The 25224-nt window shown below is 43.3% G+C and overlaps 1 protein-coding gene across 1 annotated transcript in view; it reads left to right on the forward strand.

Moving 5' to 3' along the window:
* SLC25A20 (solute carrier family 25 member 20) overlaps nt 1-25224 on the forward strand; it is a 32116-nt gene that overhangs the window by 4409 nt on the left and 2483 nt on the right. Inside the window, exons 2-6 of the mRNA XM_065885309.1 lie at nt 2296-2388; nt 6532-6659; nt 10013-10103; nt 24117-24234; nt 24919-24991. Of these exons, the coding sequence (XP_065741381.1) occupies nt 2296-2388; nt 6532-6659; nt 10013-10103; nt 24117-24234; nt 24919-24991 (503 nt within the window). The remainder of the gene's footprint in view (nt 1-2295; nt 2389-6531; nt 6660-10012; nt 10104-24116; nt 24235-24918; nt 24992-25224) is intronic.

Genomic DNA, 25224 nt, shown 5'->3' on the forward strand with positions numbered 1-25224 from the left:
GGATTTGTCTGCCTCCATAATTGTGTGAGCCAATTCCTTATAACAAACAAATAAATAAATCTACATGTCCTATTGGTTCTATTTCTCTGGAGAATCTTGACCAATACAATTATGCTTGGGTAATATAATATCCAAGAGAATTGAAAACATAATATCCACACAAAAACCTGCACACAAAAGTTTATAGCACCATTATTCATAATAATAAAAGTGGAAAAAATGTAATTTGTAATTATCTGATGAGCAGATAAACAAAACATGGTATATTTGTACAGTGGAATACTATTTACTCATAAAAAGTAATGAAGGACTGATATATTCTACAACATAGATGAACTTTGAACACATTATGCTAAGTAAAAGAAGCCAAGTGTGAAAGACCATATATTGTACGATTTATTTATATGAAATATACAGAATAGGCAAATCCATAGAGATGGAAGCCATATTAGTAATTGCCAGGGGCTGAGAGAAGAGGGGAATGGGGAGTGACTACTAATGGGTGTGGTGTTTCTTTTTGGGGTGATGAAAATATTCTAAAACTGATTATAATGAAGGTTGCACAACTCTGCAAATACACTAAGAAGCACTTAACTGTATACTTTAAATGGGTGAATTTTATGGTATACGAATTATATCTTAATAAAGCTGTTTAAAAAAACCCAATACTGAACCAAAGACCCTCTCCTTCAACCAAAAGCAACAAAAAGATGCTGGCCAGGACTGTACTAATCTGAAGGATTGGCTTCTGTGTGGTTCATTCACAGGCTGGCAGTTAGTGCCGGCTGTTGTCAGGAGGCCTTCTTTCCTCCACACGTGACCTCTTCAGACTGCTTGAGTATCCTCATAACATGGTGGCTGACTTTCCCCAAAGCAAATGACCTGAGATGAAGACAGGCAGAAGCTGACCTTTCTGTCACCTAGCCTTGGAGAAGTCACATAGCATCAAAACCACTACATTCTGTTCGATAGAAGTGAGTCACTGAGTCTGGCCCACATCCAAGGGGAAGGGAATTAGGATTAACTTTTTTTTTTTTTTTTGTGGTACTCGGGCCTCTCACTGTTGTGGCCTCTCCCGTTGCGGTGCACAGGCTCCAGACGCGCAGGCTCAGCAGCCATGGCTGACGGGCCTAGTCGCTCTGTGGCATGTGGGATCTTCCCAGACCGGGGCACGAACCCGTGTCCCCTGCATCGGCAGGTGGACTCTGAACCCCTGTGCCACCAGGGAAGCCCAGGATTAACTTTTGAAGGGGAAGAGTATCAAAGAGTTAGTGGGCATATTTGAAAACCATCACACTGGGTAAGAATAGGTGAGGACTTGGCCTAGGAGAAGACTTCAGATAGAGAGAGGAAGAAATTAGGATTCTGGAAGACTCTTGAAGGAACTCTCCAAAAACCTTGGTGCCTATGTGAATAAGAGGAGCAGAAGTAACAGGAAGTGGTCGGATGCTAGAGTTTCAAATCCTGAGAAAGAGGGTAGCCTGATGGCTCTGGCACAAATGGGTGATTCATCAAAAGGATGAGATTCTGGAGGTGATATGAGTAGGGACAGCTTCTCCAGGCAGTTTGAAATGTAGCCCAAAAGGTGGGGAGAGAAGGTCTGAAGATGGCTGAGTAAAAGTCATCACTGAGCAGAAGCTGAAGCCCTGGAATCTGAGTTTTCTAAAAGGGATAGTGGAACAGATGAGTAGGCTACTTAGCCTTGGAGGACGCCTGGAGTAGAAAAGGAGACAAAGGAAGGAGTACCAAGAAGGGAGGTTTAAAGAGAGACAGTTTGAAGCATTGGATACACCAAAAGGTGGAGAAGGATGAGGACCAAGAAAAGTAGGATCAAATCCACCTCACTCCAAAATATCTTTGTTGCGCACCTTACCTAACCACCGACAAGGCACTTCAAATGGGTGTGGAGAGTGCCTAGAGCTGAACTGAGCTTTGCATTCACTGGCACATGATTTGACCTCACTAAACCCAGCCTCCTCATTTGTAAACTGGTAGTACCTATTCCACTGGATCATTGTGGGATCCATTAGATAAGAAATAAATAGCAAAAGTAAGTGGCTGAGGAAATCAGAGGAACTGTGACTCTCTCCAAAAGCATGCTACTAATGACTTGTGAGTACAGGGTTTGAATAAACTGGAGGAAAGAGAAGTCTGATCCAGCAGATAAAGTGAATGCTGAAGACATGCACAGAGGTGCAGCTTTCTCTGTTAAGAGTTTAGCAGACAGTTGGGCCATTGCTACCGACAGGCAGTTCTGATTCTGGGAAATGACTGTATTTTAACTTCTGGTTTCAGGTCCGACTGCAGACGCAGCCCCCAAATTTGCCTGGACAGCCTCCCATGTATTCTGGGACCTTTGACTGTTTCCGGAAGACTCTTATGAGAGAGGTACGGAATCTTGGTGCTGGGCATTTCTCTTATTCAGAGGAACAGTTTCACAGGGTTGATTTATTACTTCTCTGGGGGATAGGGTGACTTTGCGTAGTTCTGTTGGAGGTCTAGCCCACAGCTGTGGCTCTCTCACTGTGCCATCCTATGCCCTCCTATTGTCATCGCTCTGGAGTCTTTGATAGTTCCAGCTACTGTTTTATGTGAATGACTGAAGCTAATAAAATGGTTCTAAAATGGTTCTCTCTTTTGGAAGGCACAATTTAGACCACAGGGAATTCATGAGGAATAGTTGGAGACGTGAAATAGAAGAAAATGCAAATCTGGATCAGTCAGTTTGACAGGGATCAGTGTCAGAAGTTCACATAAAATCTGGAGGAAGAGTCAGCCAGTCTGAGGAATAGTGAAAGAAGCTAGCAGAGTCTTCAAACCCCTAGACTAAACTAACTAAAGGAAACTAAATTGCTTTGAGGTTATTGAATTACATAGTAATTTTTCAGATATTTCTTAAAGTGAAAACATGGGATTTTAAAAAAGGTTTAATTACTAGTGATGTTTATTTCTGACTTCATTAGCATATATGTGACAAGACCTTGTTGAGAACTTTTCCTTTGTTTCCTAAAATATAACTCTAATATGAATAAATATATATGTAGTGTTTATTAAATATACAGAAACTGAGAAGCAGGTGTCACCTAGATAAAGAGGGGATGCTGGTGATTGATGGACTCGGTCTGGGAGGAAAAGTTGTTCCCAGGGTTCCTGCAGGACCCAGGCATGGGAGGAAGATTTTGAGGTGGAGTCTACCCAACCACCTATGCGTGAGACGATGCTGCCTTTTCTTCTGTAAGGCTCTCTTCCTTTCATCAGCCCAGAATGGAGTCTGATCGGTGTCCAGTGGAGTCTTTGGGCTTCAAGTCAGCTAAGAGTTCTCTGCCTTTACAGAGAGGCAGGATTACATGCCTCTTGGTCAGCAAATGTTATTGAGGACCTATTCAGCGCCTGGGCAGTGTGCTGGGTGCTGGAGACCTGGTGAGAATGGCTCATATAAACCCAACTCTCTGCAGAGTTGAATAGGCTTCCTTAGTTTATGTTTGTGCTTGTCTCTGGGTTTTGCTGTGCCAGATTGAGCTCTCTGCTTTCTGGTGCTGCCAGACGGGTCTTGGTTGTGCTGCATGGAACTGGGTAGGCCAGACAGTGGAAGGAAGGCTAGAGGAGTTGTTGGGAGGCGTGGGTTTGGCCCTCAGGCCTTGGGCATCCTCTCAGCCCAGGTGGGAAGCTGTGGGAGGGGCTTTTGGAGGGCTTTGTCACCTGCTGCTTTTGCAGATCCTTCTCAGAACTTTCTCTTCCTATTCACCTTTCCTATTTACCTCCTCTGCACTTTGTCCTTGGTGAGTCTGCTTACAGCCTGTATCAGTGCTAGACCTTTGCAGGATCTGGGAGGAGTACTGACGGGTACAGTTGTGCCCCTTGAGTTCTGGAAAGAAGATGGGTTGTGAATGGTCAGGGTCTGTAGCGAGGCAGGTTCTCCAGCCTAGGTCTGTGGACCCTCTCAGTGTGCAACTCCACCCTGTTTCTCCTGCTACTTTCTGTAGGGAGCAACTTTAACACTTTTGTGTTTTGTTTTAAAAATTGTCCCTTATTTGTATTAAAATGATACAAGCACTTAGTTTGCTACTGAAGGACTTGTAACAAAGTAGCCCTCCCACCCCAATTCTCTAGAGGTTACTTTCAGCTCTCTCAGTTATTAATGCTGTTTTCTACCTAGATGCATACGTGTATTTTATACATTTAAAAATGTGTTTTAAAACTAACACAGGGACTTCCCTGGTGGTGCAGTGGTTAAGAATCCACCTGCCAATGCAGGGGACATGGGTTCGAGCCCTGGTCCGGGAAGATCCCACATGCCGTGGAGCAACTAAGCCTGTGCGCCACAACTACTGAGCCTGCGCTCTAGAGCCTATGAGCCACAACTACTGAAGCCCGTGCACCTAGAGCCCATGCTCCACAACAAGAGAAGCCACCGCAATGAGGAGCCCGCACATGGCAACAAAGAATAGCCCCCGCTCGCCACAGCTAGAGAAAGCCCAGGCGCAGCAACGAAGACCCAATGCAGCCAAAAATAAATAAATTAATTAATTTTTTTAAAAATATAACTAACGGGCTTCCCTGGTGGCGCAGTGGTTGGGAGCCCGCCTGCCGATGCAGGGGACAAGGGTTCGTGCCCCGGTCCGGGAAGATCCCACATGCTGCGGAGCGGCTGGGCCCGTGAGCCATGGCCACTGAGCCTGCGCGTCCGGAGCCTGTGCTCCGCAGTGGGAGAGGCCACAACAGTGAGAGGCCCACGTACCGCAAAAAAAACAAAAAAAACAAACAAACAAAAAACTAACACAACATTGTAAAGCAATTATACTCCAATTAAAAAAAAGAGAAAAAAATGTGTTTTTGCTACCTATTTGTGGTAGATGATTTTAACTCTTGCATTCCTTATCACCTTTCTGCCCTGCCCATATAATTTTATCATACTTTGTGGTTTAGTACAATTCGGTGTTTTCATGATTACAACTTTATATGTGTTTTTCTCTGTTAACTAAGTAATGTTCTATGATGTGCATTTCATTTCTTGTACAACTTTTTGTTTTTCTTGAGGTTGGGTTAAAAATTGCATCAGTTTCGTTTGCTTCTGTTTCTTTGAATCTCTGCCTCTGTCATCCTGTACCCTAAATGCCCTGTAGAATACCTTTTTGTTTGGTTTTCCACACTGCCTAAATAGTTATAATCTGTTGTTCCAATGTTTATTGTTTTGCTTTGTTCTTCTTGGAAAAAACAAACTCTTCCTGGAGTCCTCTATCCTCATACTCCCACGTAGACTGGTTTCTTCCCAGGCCCACTGTACCAGACACCATCCTGGAAATCCCCTTCATCTCTCTTGGGCCAGACTCGTGGTCTCCTGGGTCCCAGATCTTCCTCTTCCTTGATTTACTAACTTGTTTGGTTGGGATATCTATTTGTCTATTTATTGGCTACTACATAGTTGCTTTCATTATCAAACTGTACTAGTGAAAATTGATGTGCAGTCTTACTATTGTCTTTAACAATAAAAACCCCATGTCTTTTTTTTGGGGGGGCACACTGGGCGCCTTGAGTGATCTCAGTTTCCCGACCAGGGATTGAACCTGGGCCACAGCAGTGAAAGCCTGGAATCCTAACCACTAGGCCACCAGGGAACTCCCCTCATGTCTTAATACTTGGGAAATACAAAAATTTCGTACACCTCTAATGTCACCCCAAAGAAGTCACATTGTACATTCTGTTTTGTAGCCTGCTTTTTATTTATTTATTTATTTATGGCTGCATTGGGTCTTCATTGCTGCATGTGGGCTTTCTCTGGTTGTGGCGAGTGGGGGTTACTCTTCGTTGTGGTGTGTGGGCTTCTCATTGTGGTGGCTTCCCTTGTTGCGGAGCATGGGCTCTAGGCATGCAGGCTCATTAGTTGTGGCTCGTGGGCTCTAGAGCACAGGCTCAGTAGTTGTGGCGCACGGGCTTAGTTGCTCCACAGCATGTGGGATCTTCCTGGACCAGGGATTGGACCAGGGATCGAACAGGGCTCGAACCCATGTCCCCTGCATTGTTAGGCAGATTCTTAACCACTGCACCACCAGGGAAGTCCCTGTAGCCTGATTTTTTTTCACTTAGTAGTCTCTTCTCATGTTACAATGTGATTTTATGGCTATGTGATAGTCAATTTATGGAATTCCCATAATGTGTCTCAATCTCCTATTTGAGAATTTTTAGGTTCATTCCAGAATTTTGCTACTTAATAAATTCCTGATGTCATTCTTTTCTATATCTAAGTATTTCCTTAGAATACATTTCTAGACAGAATTTTCTGATGAAAGTGTAAGCTACATATTTCCAGATTGCCTTCCAGAATAGGAGCTGTTTTCAGTTTCTCCAGCAGTGTATAAGAAGACAACTATTTCTGATAAATGTGGGAGTATTCTTCCTTTTAAAAGCTCTCCTTGCTTGGAGGGGAGGTGAGGGAAGGAGGCCACAGGTCAGAGGACACACTGCTTCCCTGTTTCAGTGATGTAAAAGTTAGCTGTGTCTGTAAACAGCTTCCACTTCTGTGATTCCTTGCAGGGCATCATGGGTCTATATCGGGGCATGGCCGCCCCCATCATTGGGGTCACCCCCATGTTTGCCGTGTGCTTCTTTGGGTTTGGTTTGGGGAAGAAACTGCAACAAAAACACCCAGAGGATGTGCTCAGGTGAGTACTTACAAGCCTGGAGGACTCAATGCTGTTCTGCCTGGTGGTGTGATACAGGTTAAGGGAAAGAACCTTGGCTGACAGGCAGTGGCTGTCCTCCTGGGCCCCCAGGGCTAGCTCCTGGTTGCTCCACGTGAGGGAGGTACTTGAGTTTTCCTTTGCCCTGTGAACCAAAAGGGAAAAAGAAAAACTCAGATCCCTCCCCCACCCCCTTATTAGGTTGTCATAATTTCTTCTGTGAGGTAGTATCGCTTAACTCCACAGCATTGGGAGGTCTGAATGCTAAAATGTGTGTAAAATGCCATGAAGGTACCTGGTGCTGCAGTAATGACAGCAGCGGCCTTGTTTCCCATCACCTGGTTGGGAGAAGGGAAGGTTCCAACTTTTGTTTTACTTCTTTTTTTTTTTTTAATTATTTACTTACTTATTTTTGGCTACATTGGGTCTTCGCTGCTTCACGCAGGCTTTCTCTAGTTGCGGTGAGAGAGGGCCACTCTTCATTGTGGTGTGTGGGCTTCTCATTGCAGTGGCTTCTATTTTTGTGGAGCACGGGCTCTAGGCATGCAGGCTTCAGTAGTTGTGGCACACAGGCTCAGTGGTTGTGGCTCTTGGGCTCTAGAGTGCAGGCTCAGTAGTTGTGGCACACAGGCCTAGCCGCTCCGTGGCATGTGGGATCCTCCCGGACCAGGGCTCTAACCTCTGTTCCCTGCATTGTCAGGCGGATTCCTAACCACTGCACCACCAGGGAAGCCCTTCATTTTAATAACATAATAATTTCAGATGTTGGTTTCTCTGGGTTTTTTAAAAATTTAATTAATTAATTAATTTGGCTGCATTGGGTCTTTGTTGCGGTGCACGGGCTTTCTCTAGTTGTGGCAAGCGGGGGCTACTCTTCTTTGCAGTGCACGGGCTTCTCATTGCGGGGGCTTCTCTTGTTGTGGAGCACGGGCTCTAGGTGCGTGGGCTCAGTAGTTGTGGTGTGCAGGCTTCAGTAGTTGTGGCATGCAGGCTCAGTAGTTGTGGCTTACGGGCTCTAGAGTGCAGGCTCAGTAGTTGTTACGCACGGGCTTAGTTGTTCCACAGCATGTGGGATCTTCCCAGACCAGGGCTTGAACCCGTGCCCCCTGCATTGGCAGGCGGATTCTTAACCACTGCGGCACCAGGGAAGTCCCTGGTTTCTCTGTTAAAGTGAAATAAATTAGTATATTTCCTTTCAGTAAACTTTAAGTTAGATTTGGGTATGAAGAGGCAGATGAGGCAGAATTATAGTTCAGAATTTACAAAGTAGTTAATGAAAACAGGCTTCTTGGGATGCAGGGGAATTCTGAGTTGAAACATGGGATGACAAGGCACACTCAGTCTGAGCCGTGCAGGCTGCCAACTCCTGGGAGGGGCTGCAGGCAGCACAGGACCCTGGCTAGGCTTGGGATTGGGAGCTCAAGGGAGGCAGCCCAGGGTGCCATGTGGTTGTTTTCTGTCACTACTTCAGGCCACAGCAGGCTGAGTAAGGGTCTGGACATAGAAATGCTCATAATGTGAAACTCTATTTTTGGAGTCCTTGTGACCCACTGAATGTGACCAGCTTCTATAAAAAGCCACAGGTGGCCCCAAATGTGGGTGTGTGGGGCTTCCTTTTGAAACTGTTTGACTGTTGGTAGTCCAAATGTCCTATGGACACATGTCCTCTTTGAGCACCTGGTCTTTTAGCTCATGTGCCAGATCACACGGGCCATGCACAAGAACCCCCGTGGGGTCACTGCTAGTACTTCAGCCTGTAGGTTGTATTCCCTATATTATGGTGTCAGTCCTCAGAGAAGCACCCTTCCTGCTTAAGCAAAGGTTGAGACACTCAGGTTCCTGCCCCCATAATCCTGCCGTGCTCTGAATCCTGAATGTCAACCCTGCCACCTTCCCCTCCCTGCAGTAGTGTTTGGGGACAGTATGGAAAGGAACATTACCAGGACCTCGGGTCCAGCACTCACAGATGCTTCCCTCATGTGGGGGTGAAGGGTGGCAGAATGGGCCACCCATGTAGGGTGTCTGCATGGTACCCTGTGCACACATAGACCCTGTTCAGAGGAAAGTCCTCAGTCCTGGGAGATGGAGGTATGTCCAGCCTAAGGTCTGGGCATACATGGAAGAACAGATGTTGGTCTCATGAGGTGAAGTTTTGTTGCTGAGAGGACTCCTCTTGGGGACAGCAGTGTGAACTGAGACTGTAAAGGAGGCCATGCATGAAAGCAAGTCTCCTGATTGTTGAACAGTCAGCTTGTGTGCTGGGCTTGCATGCCTGAGGTAGTTGTGTGAGTGCCTGGAAAAAACAGGACCATTGAGACTGGTGCCCTGGAAGGAAGGACCCGAAATGGATGTCTCCCTTTCCCCATTTGACATCTGTTCTCTGGGTTTTGGGCTCCTTGTAGTGTGGGACAGGCCTGAAGGCTCAGCTATCAGAGGCTTGGGGTTAGGAGGGGCCTGCGGCCCAGGCAAGAAAGTGAAGTTTTTCAACAACATTTGCTAAATTGTGGGGACACTATTGAAATGCTAATTGTAGCTCTGTACTCCACTGCCTCCAGACCAGTCTGGTATAGCTAATCTTAGAAAGAAAAGGAGATGCCAGAGGTGGGACAGGCCGTGACACCAGGAGCCTCCAATTCCACCAAATATTCAATGTGGTCCATTCTGTGAGGGCCATGGTGAGGATCCATATCTCTGGCCACTGGGGGACTATTCCCTGCATGGAAGGCCACAGGACCCATCATGTCTGTGGGTACCATCCCTGACTGGGCCCTTCCCAGCATCTTACAGCACATTCCTCACAACTGGCCTGGCTGGCCCCCTTAGCCTGTGGAAGTGGCCACAGCCATTCCTCCGGCCTTGACACTGTCCTTTGTGAATCTTGGCTTAAAATGTTCTCAGGCCCTTGGTGATCCAGAGGAGGCGAGATTGGAGGGGAACTGGGGTTGATTGAGGTCTGCATTCTGGGTTAGAGGCTTTTTTCCGCAACAACCCTGAACTTTACAGATCAAGGCTCAGAGAGGCCTGGAAACTCGTCCATAGTCACTGTGCATGGCAGGCCGGGGAGGAAACTTCTCCCATGGGTGAGGCCATCTGAGTGTGCATGTGGGCCTCGTGACCAAGCTCATATTGCTCTTGGCACTGAGACCCCTGCCTTGGGAAATTTGATGTCAGAATATACCTAGACCTTGGGTTTTGTGTGAAATATGCTTTATTTGTTCTGGACTTCTGCCCAGTCCAAGTACTTATTTTTTCTTTCAAAGTCCTCTTTGCTGGGATTGCCTCTGTTCTGGGTGGTTAGTCACAGGTTCTTGCCTCTTGTTTTTTTTTCAATATAGCTACCCCCAACTATTTGCAGCTGGGATGTTATCTGGTGTATTCACCACGGGAATTATGACCCCTGGAGAACGGATCAAGTGCTTGTTACAGGTGAGGGTGTGATCTGGGGTGGGGGGATATGATTTGGGGGGAGGTGGCTAGCTTTTTCCATTGGGTATACAATTTTGTGTAGATGTTTATGTCCTTTCACCCTTTATAAAGACTTCAGGTCAGGTGTGCAAAACAGTTTCAAGTTTTTCAGGAACATGGAAGCAATCGTAGTAGAATCAAGAACCAGGACAGTGTAACAAATCAAATGTCACACCTGTGACGGGTGAGCTCAGACTTATCCACCCTAATTAGCAGCTACTTCAGGAACTCTGAAAGGTAAGTCATGTCTCATCAGAGGTGGAAGGGAGGCTGCTCCTGCCTAACATGTTAGGTCTCTGCCATTTGCCCAAAGGCTCAGTGCCCTTAAAGTGTCTGGCTTGTTCCCAGGCCAAGGGTGTAAACTGACTGCCTGCCTTACCACACAGGGCTCCTTTTTAAAAAAGTGTTACTGCTTTTTTCTTCTAATGGCTGAAGCAATTTAACACACAGTCTTTACTAGAAAAATTTTGGTAATGCAGAGAAGCACACAGAAAACAATGTATTTATCACCCATGATACCACCCCACTGTTATGCTTTCTGTGTGAATTCTTCTAGTCTTTTTGGTAAACTTGTATTAAAAAAAGTTATCTTTTGAAATAAAATTGGGGTCACATATTGCAATAGTTTTGTAACCAGTTTTTTTCATTTGATATGTCACAATATTTTTGTGATTTTTTTTCTCAAGCGTCATTTTCTGTATTTTATTTCAATACATGGCTGTCATTTACCCAATAATACCTTATCTGGGGACATGACAAATTATATGCCATAGTGAAGATCTTTGTAAATAAGTCTCTGCATGTGTTCCTGATTATTTTCTTAGGATAAATGTCTAGACTTGAAATTAGTATGATTAAAGGTAGGTACTTTTCTTTTTTAAGGTATGTACTTTTTAAAAAGGTTTTTAGTGCATTTTACTAAATGGCCCTCCTATAAAAGTCTGTCATTTTCTATTCCTGTCAAAAGTATAAGAGCTCTTACTTCCCAGCAGATTCTGTGGCATCTAATTTACAATCTCTGCTAGTCTGATGGGTGAAAAATTTGCATTGTTTTAATTTTTCTTGCTTTTAATTGTCGGTGGGGTTAATTTTTTTGATGCATATTAGCTGTTTGTATTTTTCCTTTGTGAAATGCCTATTTGTGTTCTTTGCTCATTTGTTTGTTTTTCTATTGACTTATAAAAGCTTTGGACATGTTTGAATTTATTATTTTGTTTTATTTATTTATTTTTGGCTGTGTTGGGTCTTCATTGCAGCGCAGGCTCTCTCTAGTTGCCGCGAGCAGGGGCTACTCTGTTGCGGTGCACGGGCTTCTCATTGTGGTGGTTTCTCTTGTTGCAGAGCACGGGCTCTAGGCACGCGGGCTTCAGTAGTTGCAGCACACGGGCTCAGTAGTTGTGGCACGCGAGCTCTAGAGTGCAGGCTCAGTAATTGTGGCGCATGGGCTTAGTTGCTCTGCAGCATGTGGGATCTTACCGGTTCAGGGATCGAACCCGTGTCCCCTGCATTGGCAGGCGGATTCTTAACCTCTGTGCCACCAGGGAAGTCCCCAATTTATTATTTTTTTAAATTTTTATACAATTTTTAAAGGTTACACTCCATTTACAGTTATTACAAAATATTGGCTATATTCCCCAAGTTGTACAATACATCCTTGTAGCCTGTCTTACACCCAATAGTTTGTGCCTGTCACTCCCCTACCCCTAAAACCTTTGGACATATTAAGGTTATTAATTTCTTATCATATTTGGCAAGTCTTTTTCATGCTTTGCATTTGTCATTTAATTTTGTGCATTTTTAAAATTAAATTTTTTATTTTGAGATACTTATAGATTCACATACAGTTGTAAGAAGTAATACAAAGGGAAATAAAGAAATAAATAAAACAAAAGGATCCCATGTACCCTTTACTCAGTTCTTCCACAGAGGTAATATATTGTAAAATCATAGTACAATATCACAACCAGAATATTGACATTGTTACAGTCAAGATACAGAACAATTCCATCATGCCAAGGATCCTTCATGTAGCCCTTTAATAGCCACATTCACTTCTCATACCCCACTCCAGTCCTTAACCACCCCAGCAACCACTAATCTGAATTCTATAAACCTGTAATTTCAAGACTTATATAAATGGAACTATACAGTATGTAAACTTTTCAGATTGGCTTTTTCAACTCAACCTAATTTTCTGGAGATTCATACAGATTGTTGCTTATATGAATAGTTCATTCCTTTTTAGTAGTCCATGGTGTGGATGTACTAGAAATATGTTTAACTTTTCATCCATTGAAGGACATCTGGGTTGTTTTCAGTTTTTGGCTATTATAAATAAAGATGCTATAAACATTCATGTACAGAGGTTTTTCTGAGAAAATCAGTCTTCATTTCTCTGGGATAGATGCCCAGGAGTATAATTGCTGAGTCTTGTGGTAGTTGCATGTTTAGTGGGGGTTTCTTTGGGTTTTTTTTGCCACACCGCGCCAGCATGTGGAATCTTAGTTCCCCCATCAGGGATCAAACCTGTGTACCCTGCAGTGGAAGCGTGGAGTCTTAACCACTGGATCTCCAGGGAAGTCCCATGTGTGTTAGTTTTTAAAGAAACTACCAAACAGTTTTTTCAGAGTAGCTATATCATTTTACATTTCCACCAGCAATATATGAGTGATCCAGTTTCTCTGCATCCTCACCAACATTTGGTGTTGTCACTGTTCTTAATTTTAGCCATTCTGATAGGTGTGTAGTGATATCTCATTTAATTTGTATTTTCCTAATAGCTGAGGATGTTGAACATCCTTTCCTGTGCTCATTTGCTGTATGTATATCCTGTTTGGTGAAATGTTTGTTCATGTGTTTTGCCCATTTTCTAATTGGATTATTTGTTTGTTTGTTTTGTGGTATGTGGGCCTCTCACTGTTGTGGCCTCTCCCGTTTGCGGAGCACAGGCTCCGGACGCGCAGGCTCAACGGCCATGGCTCACAGGCCCAGCTGCTCCGCAGCATGTGGGATCTTCCCGGACCGGGGCACGAACCTGTGTCCCCTGCATCGGCAGGCGGACTCTCAACCACTGCGCCACCAGGGAAGCCCATTTGTTTTTTTATTATTGAGTTTTGAGAGTCCTTTATTCTAGATACTAGTGCTTTGTCAGATATGTGGTTTGCAAATATTTTCTCCCAGTCTATAGTTTGTCTTTTCATCCTCTCAACAGAGTCTTTTTTTTTTTTTTTTTTTTCAACAGAGTCTTTTGAGCAAACATTTTAAATTTTGATGAAGTCCAGTTTGTTAATTTTTCTTTTATGGATTGGGTTTTGGGTGTTTGGGGCATCAGGTCTTTTTTTTTTTTTTTTTTTTTTTTTTTTTTTTTTTTTTCTTTGCGTTAGTAGGGCCTCTCACTGTTGTGGCCTCTCCCGTTGCGGAGCACAGGCTCTGGAAGCGCAGGCTCAGCGGCCATGGCTCACAGGCCCAGCCGCTCCGCAGCATGTGGGATCCTCCCAGACTGGGGCACGAACCCGTGTCCCCTGCATTGGCAGGCAGACTCCCAACCACTGCGCCACCAGGGAAGCCCCCGGGGCATCAGGTCTTAAGAACTCTTTACCTAGCCTGCAATCCCAAAGATTTTCTAATATGTTTTTTCCAAAAGTTTTATCTATAGTTTACCTTTTACATTTAAGTCTGTGACTCCATTTTGAGTTAATATTTGTATTATGTATGAAAATTAGGTCAGAGTTGTTGTTTTTTTTCTTTTCCCTAGGGCTGTCCAATTGCACCATACCATTTGCTGAAGAGACTTATCTTTCTTCCACTGAATTGTGTTTGCATCTTTGTTAAAAATCAGTTGAGCATATTTGTGTGGGTCTACTTCTGAGTACTCTAGTTTCTTCCATTGATTTATGCATCTGTCCCTTCACGAATACTACACAGTCTTGATTAGTATAGCCATATACTAAGTCTTGAAATTGACTAGACTGATGCCTCCCACTTTATTCTTTAAAAAAAAAATGGGGACTTCCCTGGTGGCGCAGTGGTTAAGAATCCGCCTGCCAACACAGGGGACATGGGTTCGAGCCCTGGTCCGGGAAGATCTCACATACCTCGGAGCAACTAATCCCATGTACCACAACTGCTCAGCCTCTGCTCTAGAGCCTGAGAACCACAACTACTGAACTCATGTGCCACAACTACTGAAGCCTGTGCTGCTTCACAACAGGAGAAGCCACCGCAATGCGAAGCCCCACGCACCGCAACGAAGAGTAGCCCCCGCTTGCCGCAACTGGAGAAAGCCCGCGTGTAGCAATGAAGACCCAACACAGCCAAAAATAAATAAATTAATTAATTAATGAAAAATAATTGTTCTAGCTATTCTAATTCCTTTGTATTGGGTTGGCCAAAAAGTTCACTCAGGTTTTTCCGTAACATCTTACAGAAAACTTTGGCCAACCCAATATTTCTATGTAAATTTTAGGGTAATTTAGAAAATTGAGAAAAATCTTGCTGAGATTATGTTAAACCTATAGGTCAATTTGGGTAGAATTAACACATTATTTTGAGTCTTCCAATACATGGACATATTATATCTCTCCATTTATTTAGAACTTTAATTTCTTTCATCAGCATTGTGTAGTTTTCAGCATATAAGCTCTTAATGTGTTTTCTTATATACCTAAGTGCTTCTCTCTTAATTTGACTTTGTAAAATGGCATTGTAAATGGTATTATAATTTTAATTTTGTTGTCTACATTTTCATTGCTAGTTTGTAGAAATACAATAAATTTTTGTATGTTAATCTTGTATCATGTGAACCTTCCTGAATGCCCTTATTAATTCTAGGATTTTTTTTTGGTAGATTCCTTGGGATCTCCTATGTAGATAATCATGTTATTTGCAAATAGGGACAGTTTTATTTCTTCATTTCTAATCTATTTACCTTTTATTTCCTTATTTCACTGGCTAGAATTTCCAGTACTGTGTTGAATAAGAGTGATGAGAGTGGATATTTTTACCTTGTTCCCAATCTCATGGGGAAGTGTTCACTATTTCACTGTTAAATATGATGTTAGGTGTAGTTTTTTGTTTGTTTAGTTTTTTTTGCCGCACCACGCTGCATGCAGGATCTTAGTTCCCCGAACAGGGATGGAACACGGTGCCCCCTGCAGTGGAAGTGCGGAGTCTTAACCACTGGACCACCAGGGAGGTCCCAGATGTAGTTTTTTTGATAGATGCTCTTTATCAAGTTGAGAAAGTTACCTTCTATTCCTCTTTTTCTGAGAGTTTTCTCGTAAATGGATATTGACTTTTGTCAAATTCTTTTTCTTCATTTATTAATGTGATCATGTGATTTTTCTCCTTTAACCTCTTATACGGTTAATTACATCAATCGGTGTTTGAATCCTGAACCAATTTTGAATTGCTGGAATAAACCCCCCAACTTGGTCATAGTTTATAATTCTTTTTATATACTGCTGAGTTCTATTTTCTTATATTTTGTTAAGTATTTTTGCATCTATAGTCATGAGAGATACTAGTCTGTCAGTTATTTTTCTGTCTTGTCTTTGTCTGGTTTTGATATCAGAATAATGCTGTCTTCATAAAATGAATTGGGAATTGTTCCCTCTTCTATTTTCTGAGAGGGATTATGTAGAATTGGTGTTAATTTTCCTGTAAACATTTGGTAGAATTTTATAGTGAAACCATATAGGCTTGGAGATTTTGGGGGAGGAATTATTAAATTATGAATTCAATTTTCTTAATAGTTACAGGGCTATTCAAATTACTTATTTCATATTGGGAAAATTGTGGTAGTTTTTTTTTTTATATTTTATTAATTTGGTTGTGCCAGTTCTTAGTTGTGGCAGGTGGGCTCCTTAGTTGTGGCTTGCCAGATCCTTAGTTGTGGCATGTGAACTCTTAGTTGTGGTTGCATATAGGATCTGGTTCCCTGACCAGGGATCGAACCTGGGCCTCCTACACTGGGAGCACGGAGTCTTATCCACTGCGCCACCAGGGGAGTCCCTGTGGTAGTTTTTGGTTTTGTTTTTTTATCTAAGTTGTCAAATGTGTGTGTGTGAAGTTCTTTGTAGTATTCCCGTATTGTCCTTTATACATTGGCAGATTCTGTAGTGTTATCTTCTGTTTTATTCCTGGTATTAATAATTTGTAGGGCTTCCCTGGTGGCACAGTGGTTAAGAATCCACCTGCTCATGCAGGGGAAATGGGTTTGAGCCCTGGTCCGGGAAGATCCCACATGTCGTGGAGCAACTAAGCCCATGCGCCCCAACTACTGAGCCTGCACTCTAGAGCCGCGAGCCACAACTACTGCAGCCCTCGTGCCTAGAGCCTGTGCTCCTCAACAAGAGAAGCCAGTGCAATGAGAAGCCTGCACACCACAACGAAGAGTAGCCCCCGCTTGCCACAACTAGAGAAAGCCTGCGTGCAGCAGCGAATACCCAACACAGCCAAAAATAAATAAATTAATTAATTAATAAAAAACCAATAATTTGTGACTTCTCTCTTTTTTTTCCTTGTCAGCCTCACTTGAGGTTTGTCAGTTTTATTGATCTTTTCAAAAAAGATTTTTCTTTCTTTCTTTTTTTTTTTTTTTGGCCATGCCACGTGGCTTGCGGGATCTCAGTTCCCTGAATCCAGCCCACAGCAGTGAAAGCCCAGAATCCTAACCACTAAGACCACCAGGGAACTCACCTCATTGATTTTCTTTATTGTTTTTCTGTTTTCAATTTCATTGGTTTCTGCTTGTTTTTTTTTTTATTATTTCCTTCCTTTTGCTTGTTTTGGGTTTTGTTTGCTTTTCTTTCTTTTTTTTTTTAGGTGTTTGAGGTGCAAGCTTAGATTATTGTTCTGAGGCTTTTCCTCTTTTCTAACATACACAGTCAGTGCTATAAAGTTTCCTCTCAGCCCTGCTTTAGCTGTGTCCCACAAACTTCAACATATTTTAATTTTCAGTCAGTTCAGTGTGTTTTTTCTTTCTTTCTTTCCTTCTTTCCTTCTTTCTTTCCTTTCTTTCTTTCTTTCTTTCTTTCCTCTCTCTCTCTCTCTCTCTCTCTGTCGGGTCTTAGTTGCAGCATGCAGGATGTTTTAGTTGTGGCATGAAAACTCTTAGTTGTGGCATGTGGGATCTAGTTCCCTGACCAGGGGTCGAACCCAGGCCCCCTGTATTGAGAGCATGGAGTCTTAGCCACTGGACCACCAGGGAAGTCCCAGTTCAGTGTGTTTTCTAATTTCCTTTGAGACTTCCTTTTTTAATTACTTAGGAGAGTGTTGTTCAGTTTTCAAGTGTTGGAGATTATTGATTTCTAGTTTGAGTCCATTGTGATTGGAAAACATATTCTGTATTATTTACATTCTTTTAAATTTCTTGAGGTTTATGGCCTTGGATATGGTTTATCCTGGTCCATGTTCCATGGGCATTTGAAAAGAGTGTGTGTTCTGCTGTCATTTGGTGGAGTAATCTATAAATGTCGATTATATCCTGTTGGTTGATGGTGTTGTTGAGTTCTCTATCCTTGATGATTTTCTGTCTAGTTGTTCTACCTATTTGTTGATGGAGGAATTTGAAATCTCCAACTGTAATTGTAAGTTTGTTTGTTTCTTCTTTCAGTTCTATCAGTTTTGCTTCACGTAGTTTGCAGCTTTTTTGTATAATGTATACACATTTAGGATTGCTGTGTCTTCTTGGTAGATTGGCCCTTTTATCACTATGTAATGTCCCTCATATTACCATTATATAATATCCCGTATTTTTGCTTACTATGTTCTTCCTTCCTTCCTGGTGTTCCAGGGTTCCTTCTTTTAGAGTTTCTTTTCTATTTAAAGAACTTCCTTTAGCCATTCTTTTGGGGAAGGTCTGTGAATGACAAAGTCTCTCAGTTTTCCTTCATCTAAGAATGCCTCATTTCCCCTTTATTCCTGAAGAATATTTTCACTTGACGTAGGGTTCTGGGATTACAGTTCTTTTCTCTTTCTTTCTTTCTTTCTTTCTTTCTTTCTTTCTTTCTTTCTTTCTCTCTCTCTCTCTTTCTCTCTCTCTTTCTTTCTTTTCTTTCTTTAGTTGCGTTGGGTCTTCGTTGCTGCATGTGGGCTTTCTCTAGTTTCGTCAATGGGGGGCTTCTCTTCACGCGGCCTTCTCATTGCAGTGGTTTCTCTTGTTGTGGAGCTTGGGCTTTAGGCACACGGGCTTCAGTAGTTGTGGCACGTGAGCTCAGTAGTTGTGGCTCACGGGCTCTAGAGCGCAGGCTCAGTAGTTGTGGCACATGGGCTTAGTTGCTCTGCAGCATGTGGGATCTTCCCAGACCAGGGCTTGAACCTGTGTCCCCTGCATTGGCAGGCGGATTCTTAACCACTGCACCACCAGGGAAGTCCTCACTGAGCTTTTTATTTCGGTTGTATTTTTCTTCCTTTTTTTTTTTTTTTGCAGTACGCGCGGGCCTCTCACTGTTGTGGCCGCTCCTGTTGCGGAGCACAGGCTCCGGACTCGCAGGCTCAGCGGCCATGGCTCACGGGCCTAGCCGCTCTGTGGCATGTGGGATCTTCCCGGACCGGGGCATGAACCCGTGTCCCCTGCATTGGCAGGCGGACTCTCAACCACTGCGCCACCAGGGAAGCCCTCAGTTGTATTTTTCAATTCTAAAGCTTCCACTTGGTTCTTCCTCATATCTTCTGTTTCTGTGCTGATATTTTATTTATTTGCTGTGGTTTTCTAATTTTTTAAATCTGTTTCAAGCATATTAATAATTACTCACTGAAGGATTTTTACAATGGCTGGTTTAAAATCTTTGTCAGATAATTCTAACATCTCTGTCATCTTGGTACTGGCATCTATTGCTTCTTTTTTCTTTCAGTTTGAGATCTTCCTGGGTTTGGACATGTTGTGTGATTTCCAATTGGAACCCGGATATTTGCATACTTTATTGAGATTCTGGATCCTATTTAATCTTTCCATTTTAGTTGGCTTTCTTTGACACCACTCCAGTAGGAAGGGAGGGATGCTGCCTCATTACTGCCAAGTGGAAGTGGAAGTCTAGGTGACCCACTCGACCTCTGTTGACACTTGAGGGTGGGGCACTTCTTTTTACTGCTGGGTGGATGTGGGAGTTCCAGTGTCTCTACTGACACCACGGGACAGGAGGGTGATGGGTACAGGCTCTCAGGGATGAAAGTCCTTATTCTGTACTTGGCCTTTTCTGACTCCACCCAGGTAGCATATTGGGTACCTTGTTACAGCCCTGCAAAGGTGGAAGTCTGGGCTCCCCACAGGGTCTTTGCTGCTGTGGAAGAAGGTGAGGCCACAGTTTTTTCTATGGTGTATGGCTGGAGTAGAGTGTTTTTTGTCTAAAGATTTTCTGTCTTTCTAGGCTGTTCCTTTTCTGGTCCTTTGTCTAGAGAATGCAGGCTTTTTTTGAGGCTTCTTTTTGATCTGTGCTTGTTGGTATTCCTGGATTGCCAGTTTCTTCTGCTTTAAGTCTGAGATATATCAAAAAAGAAAATCCAGGGGGCTTCCCTGGTGGCGCAGTGGTTGAGAGACCGCCTGCCGATGCAGGGGACACGGGTTCGTGACCCATTCCGGGAAGATCCCACATTCTGTGGACTGGCTGGGCCCGTGAGCCATGGCCGCTGAGCCTGCGCATCCGGAGCCTGTGCTCCGCAACGGGAGAGGCCAAAACAGAGGCCCGCGTACCGCAAAAAAAAAAAAAAAAATTCCAGGGGACTCACCACTATGTCATTGCTTAAGTCCCAAGGTCCCTAGCCAGTCTGCTTCTTCTCTCCAAACTTTCAGAGTCCTCTTATATTTTTTTTAAAACAAATAATGTCTAGAGTTTTTTGTTGTACTTAGCAGGAGGATTGGGAAAATACTTCTTAGACGTCTGTATATTGATTTTGAGTTAGGGACTGTTTGTTTTCAGTAGCCTTGTCCCTTAGTCTTTTCCATCATGTCTTTTTCCATCTCTTTTATGCCTGAAGTCCTTTTCTGCTCCTAGATGAGACAGTCCCCATCCATATTCTTCCCTTGCACTCCTCCATTCTGCTGGGTTACTACTTTGTGACTCTCTTCTTTTCTCAAACCCCTACCCTGTCAGGAGATGACCTGCTTTTTAAAATTATTATTATTAATTTATTTATTCATTTTTGGCTGCGTTGAGTCTTCGTTGCTGTGCATGGGCTTTCTCTAGTTGCGGCAAGTGGGGGCTACTCTTCGTTGCAGTGCGCAGGCTTCTCATTGCGGTGGCTTCTCTTGTTGCAGAGCATGGGCTCTAGGTGTGCGGGCTTCAGTAGTTGTGGCATGCGGGCTCAGTAGTTGTGGCTCATGGGCTCTAGAGCGCAGGCTCAGTAGTTGTGGTGCATAGGCTTAGTTGCTCCACGGCATGTGGGATCTTCCCGGACCAGGGCTCAAACCCGTGTCCCCTGCATTGGCAGGTGGATTCTTAACCACTGCACCACCAGGGAAGTCTCCTGGCTTTCTACTTCACTGAGAAAACTGAAACCACCAGAAGAGGACTTTACCAGATGCCCTCCACTGCCTCCACTCACTCACTGGCATCTAACTACATTTGTGGCTGCCTGGCTATTTCCACCACGAATGTTTGACCCCACATCCTATCCCCTCTTGCCCATCCAGAGACCTTGCTTCAACAATTCTTCTTTCTCTCTCCTTGAGCATCAGTTTTTGCTCTCCAATGGATTGTTCTCTTCAGCAATAAAAGCGTAAACATTCTTGTATTTTCACCTTAAAAATACAAACTTCTCTCTATTTTACCTTCCACATCTATTTCTGTGCTTCCTGTCTTTGCTCCCCTTTATATCAAAATTCTTTGAAAAAGTTTTCTGTTTTTTTCCTACTCTTTGTCTCTAGTCCCCCTTCTCTAATTGTCAAACGCACATCAGACTGGCTTTTGCCTCACAACTCCAGCAAAAGTACTTTTGTCAAGATCACCAGTGACCTTTTTTTAAAAAAAAAAATTCTTTCTTTCTTTCTTTCTTTCTTTATTTTTGGCTGCGTCGGGTCTTAGTTGCAGTGTGCGGGCTCTTTGTTACGGCACATGGGCTTCTCTCTAGTTGCAGCAGGTGGGCTTAGTTGCCCCGCGGCATGTGGGATCTTAGTTCCCCAACCAGGGATCGAACCCACGTCCCCTGCACTGGAAGGCAGATTCTTAACCACTGGACCACCAGAGACGTCCCACCAATGACTTTTACACTAAATCCAATGTTCAGTTCTTGGGCCTGGACATTGATCCATCTTGATCCATAAACAGAATTGGACTCAGCTGGTCCCCCATCTTCCTTGAAGATCTATCTTCACTTGGCTTCTCTCCTGACTTTCCTCCTACCTACTTGGCTGCTCCTTTTCTATGTCCATTGTTGGTTTATCCTCATCTTCTCAATCTTTTAATGTTCATGTGCACAAGGCTCAGTCATATTACACTCATCTTGTTGATGATTTCTTCTTGTCTCATGACTTTTAGACACCATCTGTATAATAATGATTTTCCAGTTTATGTCTCCAAGTCAGACTTTTCCTGAACTCTGGACTAGTTTATCCAATATTTCCGTTGGATGCTAGTAGGCACCTCAGAGTCACCATGTGCAAAACTGAACTCCTGGTCTTCCTCAATACCTGCTTTATCTACAACCTTCTGTAGCTCGGTTGGTGGCAATACCATCTATCTAGTTGTTCAGCCCTAAAACCCAGGAGTTCTTCTAGATTGTACACTTTATCTCACTGTACATATCCCATTTGTTGAACAGTTAAGCTGGCTTTCAAAATATCACAAATCTATCCTGTCCCATCACCTCCATTGCAACTACATTGCTCCACGTCACCTTCAGCACTGGCCTGGATGACTGTGAGGGCCTCCTCACTTGTTTCCCTGCTTACAGTCTATACCACACATAAGTGAGAAAATTCTGTTAATATGTCAATTCCATGCCCAGTCCTTTTTGGCCCCCCAGGTCACTGTGAGTCAGCTCCAGCATCCTCTGATAACATGGGCCTCTGTGCCATTCCTCAGATACACCAGGCTCACATGTGCTGGGATCATCTGGGGAAGTTATATTTTAAAAAAAAAAATTGATACTCAATTGACATTGTCTTAAATTTATTATTTTTAGAAAAATTGACATCTTCCTGATTGAAAACTTTTCCTAACAGAACTATGACTCTCTTTTTATTTACCTCTTCTTTTATGTCCCTTGGAAAGGTTTTATTTATGCAAATCCTATTGCTTGATGCACATATATTTTATTGCTTTTTTTTTCTTTTCCTAAGAACATTCTTTATTCCTTAAACAAGTCACACCTCCTGTGATTTCATTGGAAAAACAGAAACTGGAAGAAGTATTTCTGTAACTTTATCAGAGGAACACAGATCAATGTATTTAAAGGAATGCTTAACTTGAGTTTAGACATGTAAATCAGCTTAGGAGACATTGTGTACTATCTAGCGTATTCAAGTTTTGCTACTTGAAAGTTGACTATGAATTGATTTTTCTACCTTAATTTAACTAATAAATTTCTAGTTATACCTACTATATTCCTGGCAAGGGGCTAGAGATACCATGATCAACAAGGCCACGTTTTTGCTCTTGAGAATCTCATAGACTTGATTTTCTTCTCCAGTACAAGCCAAGCTCTATAAAAAGAGCTAGTTTAAGACATTGCAGATTTCATGAAGGTAGGCACTCACTTTAAAGAATAGCCTTTAAAACTCTTGAGTCCACGCAATTATTTTTCTTGTACTCATTGAAGTTATTACGTACCTAATAAAAAATACCAAGACGTTGCACAGTAAGGAATATTTCACCTAAATATGCAATATTAGACCAATGAACATGGACTGTCATATTTCTAGCATTATGGAGAGCTCTGGGTTAGGTGCAGGTGCCCCTTCAAGAAAACTTGATTTTTTTTTTTTTTTTTGCTGTTCGCGGGCCTCTCACTGTTGTGGCCTCTCCCGTTGCGGAGCACAGACTCCGACGCGCAGGCTCAGCGGCCATGGCTCACGGGCCTAGCCGCTCCGCAGCATGTGGGATCTTCCCAGACCGGGGCACGAACCCGTGTCCCCTGCATCGGCAGGCGGACTCTCAACCACTGCGCCACCAGGGAAGCCCTGGAGTATAATTCTTTATTGCTATTAGAATGGGATTCTTTTCCATTGGTTTTCAACTAGTTATTGTTTGTACAAAAATTTATTGGACTTATATATTTATTTTGTAAGTGTTTCTCCTTGGAACTATTAAATCTGAACTCTCTTTCCAGCTTTAACTACTCTTTGGTTGATGCCCTTGTATGTTTGGATTCCTCTTGACTCTGTATTTGCTGTGGATCCTACATGGGGCTGTCTTTCTCTCAGATCTTTTGTGGGATACCTCCTGCCTGCCCTCAGGCTCTTGGCTCTTAGGCCCTGGAGCCCAGAGGCTAGGATAGGGGGCCTCTCCTTGGCCCTCTCCTGGCTCTACACAGGACCTCTATCCAGGCATTTAGAGCTCTGAATACAATTTCCAGTTCACCTTCTTTTAACCAAGCTTCATGATCAGTTAGAGCTTGGAGTGGATTTAGTAGTTAATGGATATTTGTTGAAGGAATAAGTGATTGACTGAAGTATTTGTCTCCTCCTTTCTAGACTGCCAACTAGCTTTTTTTATTTTTCCAACTAGCTTTATTGGGAATGCTCTTGTATTTGGGAACTTATTTTTCAACATATTTTCCATCTCTTCTGTTGATTTTTTTTTTCTAGTCAATTTGTTTATATTTTGTCATATATTCACCTAGCCTTATTTCATAGTAACTTCCACCAATATTGTACATTCTAAATAACTATCGATTTGACAATGATAGTTATATTATTTCGTTGGTCTAATGCATAATGACCACTCCCACACTCACTATGTAATCTTCTGTAACCTGCTAGGTTTGTTGACTTTGATGTTGCTGTTGCTGACTTGATGGCTCTTTCCTCCCTCTCAGATTCAAGCTTCTTCAGGGGAGACCAAGTATACTGGTGCCTTGGACTGTGCAAAGAAGCTATACAAGGAGGCTGGGATCCGAGGCATCTACAAGGGGACTGTGCTCACCCTCATGCGAGGTAACCTTTGAGGCCCTCCATCTGAGGTGATTTGCCACAGAGGGTCTTGCCTGGATCTTCCGACGAGCCTTGGCACCATACATGCCACAGCTCTGACAGGGCTGGCACTGTGTGTCCTGGTTTTAGGCCATCTTACCTCTGGCCAGCATGGACACACATGAGGATGGGGGGACCCTCCATCCTTCTGATAGGCTGGCCGTCAAGGATGGAAATCATGAGCTTGGCAGTAGGAGGGGAGTAGCAAGTGGAAATCGTGGCTGGAGGGATGAGTGGGAAGAAAGAATGACTTAGGAGCAGTGGAGCTCTTTTTGGCTTGAGAGGCATGTCCTATTGGGGTGGCAATAGAAGAGGCAGAGACAGCTCTACCCTTGTCCTGAGATGACAGCTTGGAGGAAGGCCAGATGTTAGCTCGTTTATAACTGCTTGGAGTGGGCATATTAGTGGGGACCACTCAGAGGGCCTTTGAAGATGAAATAATGTCATGCATGTTAGCGCTCACTCACACCAGTGCTCACCCCAGAGCAGCATCTGATCACTGCAAAGTGATTATTGCAAATAGGAAGTGCTGCTGAGGAGCTTCTCAGGAAACCTTCAAGGGTCCAAAGCCAAGCTTGGTTCTTCTAAGATCAGGAAATCTGCGAGAATTTTATATCATTTAATTTACCTCTTTATTGACACTAACAGATGTTCCAGCCAGTGGGATGTATTTCATGACATATGAATGGCTGAAAAATATCTTTACTCCAGAGGAAAAGAGGTGAGGAGAACAGAAGAACTTAGAAGCCACTTTGCCCAATCATGGGTAGGTTGCCATTTCCTGTTAGTGGATCTGAAGGCAGAAGTGGGACTTGCTTCTGTCTCCATGTCCACTTTCCTATTGTTGCTGCTGAGGCCCAGCTAATACTAATAGCCTTTACCCTGTGCCTCACCCAGTGGAGGAAGTGTTTGAAACAAGTGCATGAAACCTCCTTCAACGAGTGGCAGCTACCA

This window comes from Phocoena phocoena, chromosome 10 (assembly GCF_963924675.1).
Source record: "Phocoena phocoena chromosome 10, mPhoPho1.1, whole genome shotgun sequence".
Lineage (NCBI taxonomy): Eukaryota > Metazoa > Chordata > Mammalia > Artiodactyla > Phocoenidae > Phocoena > Phocoena phocoena.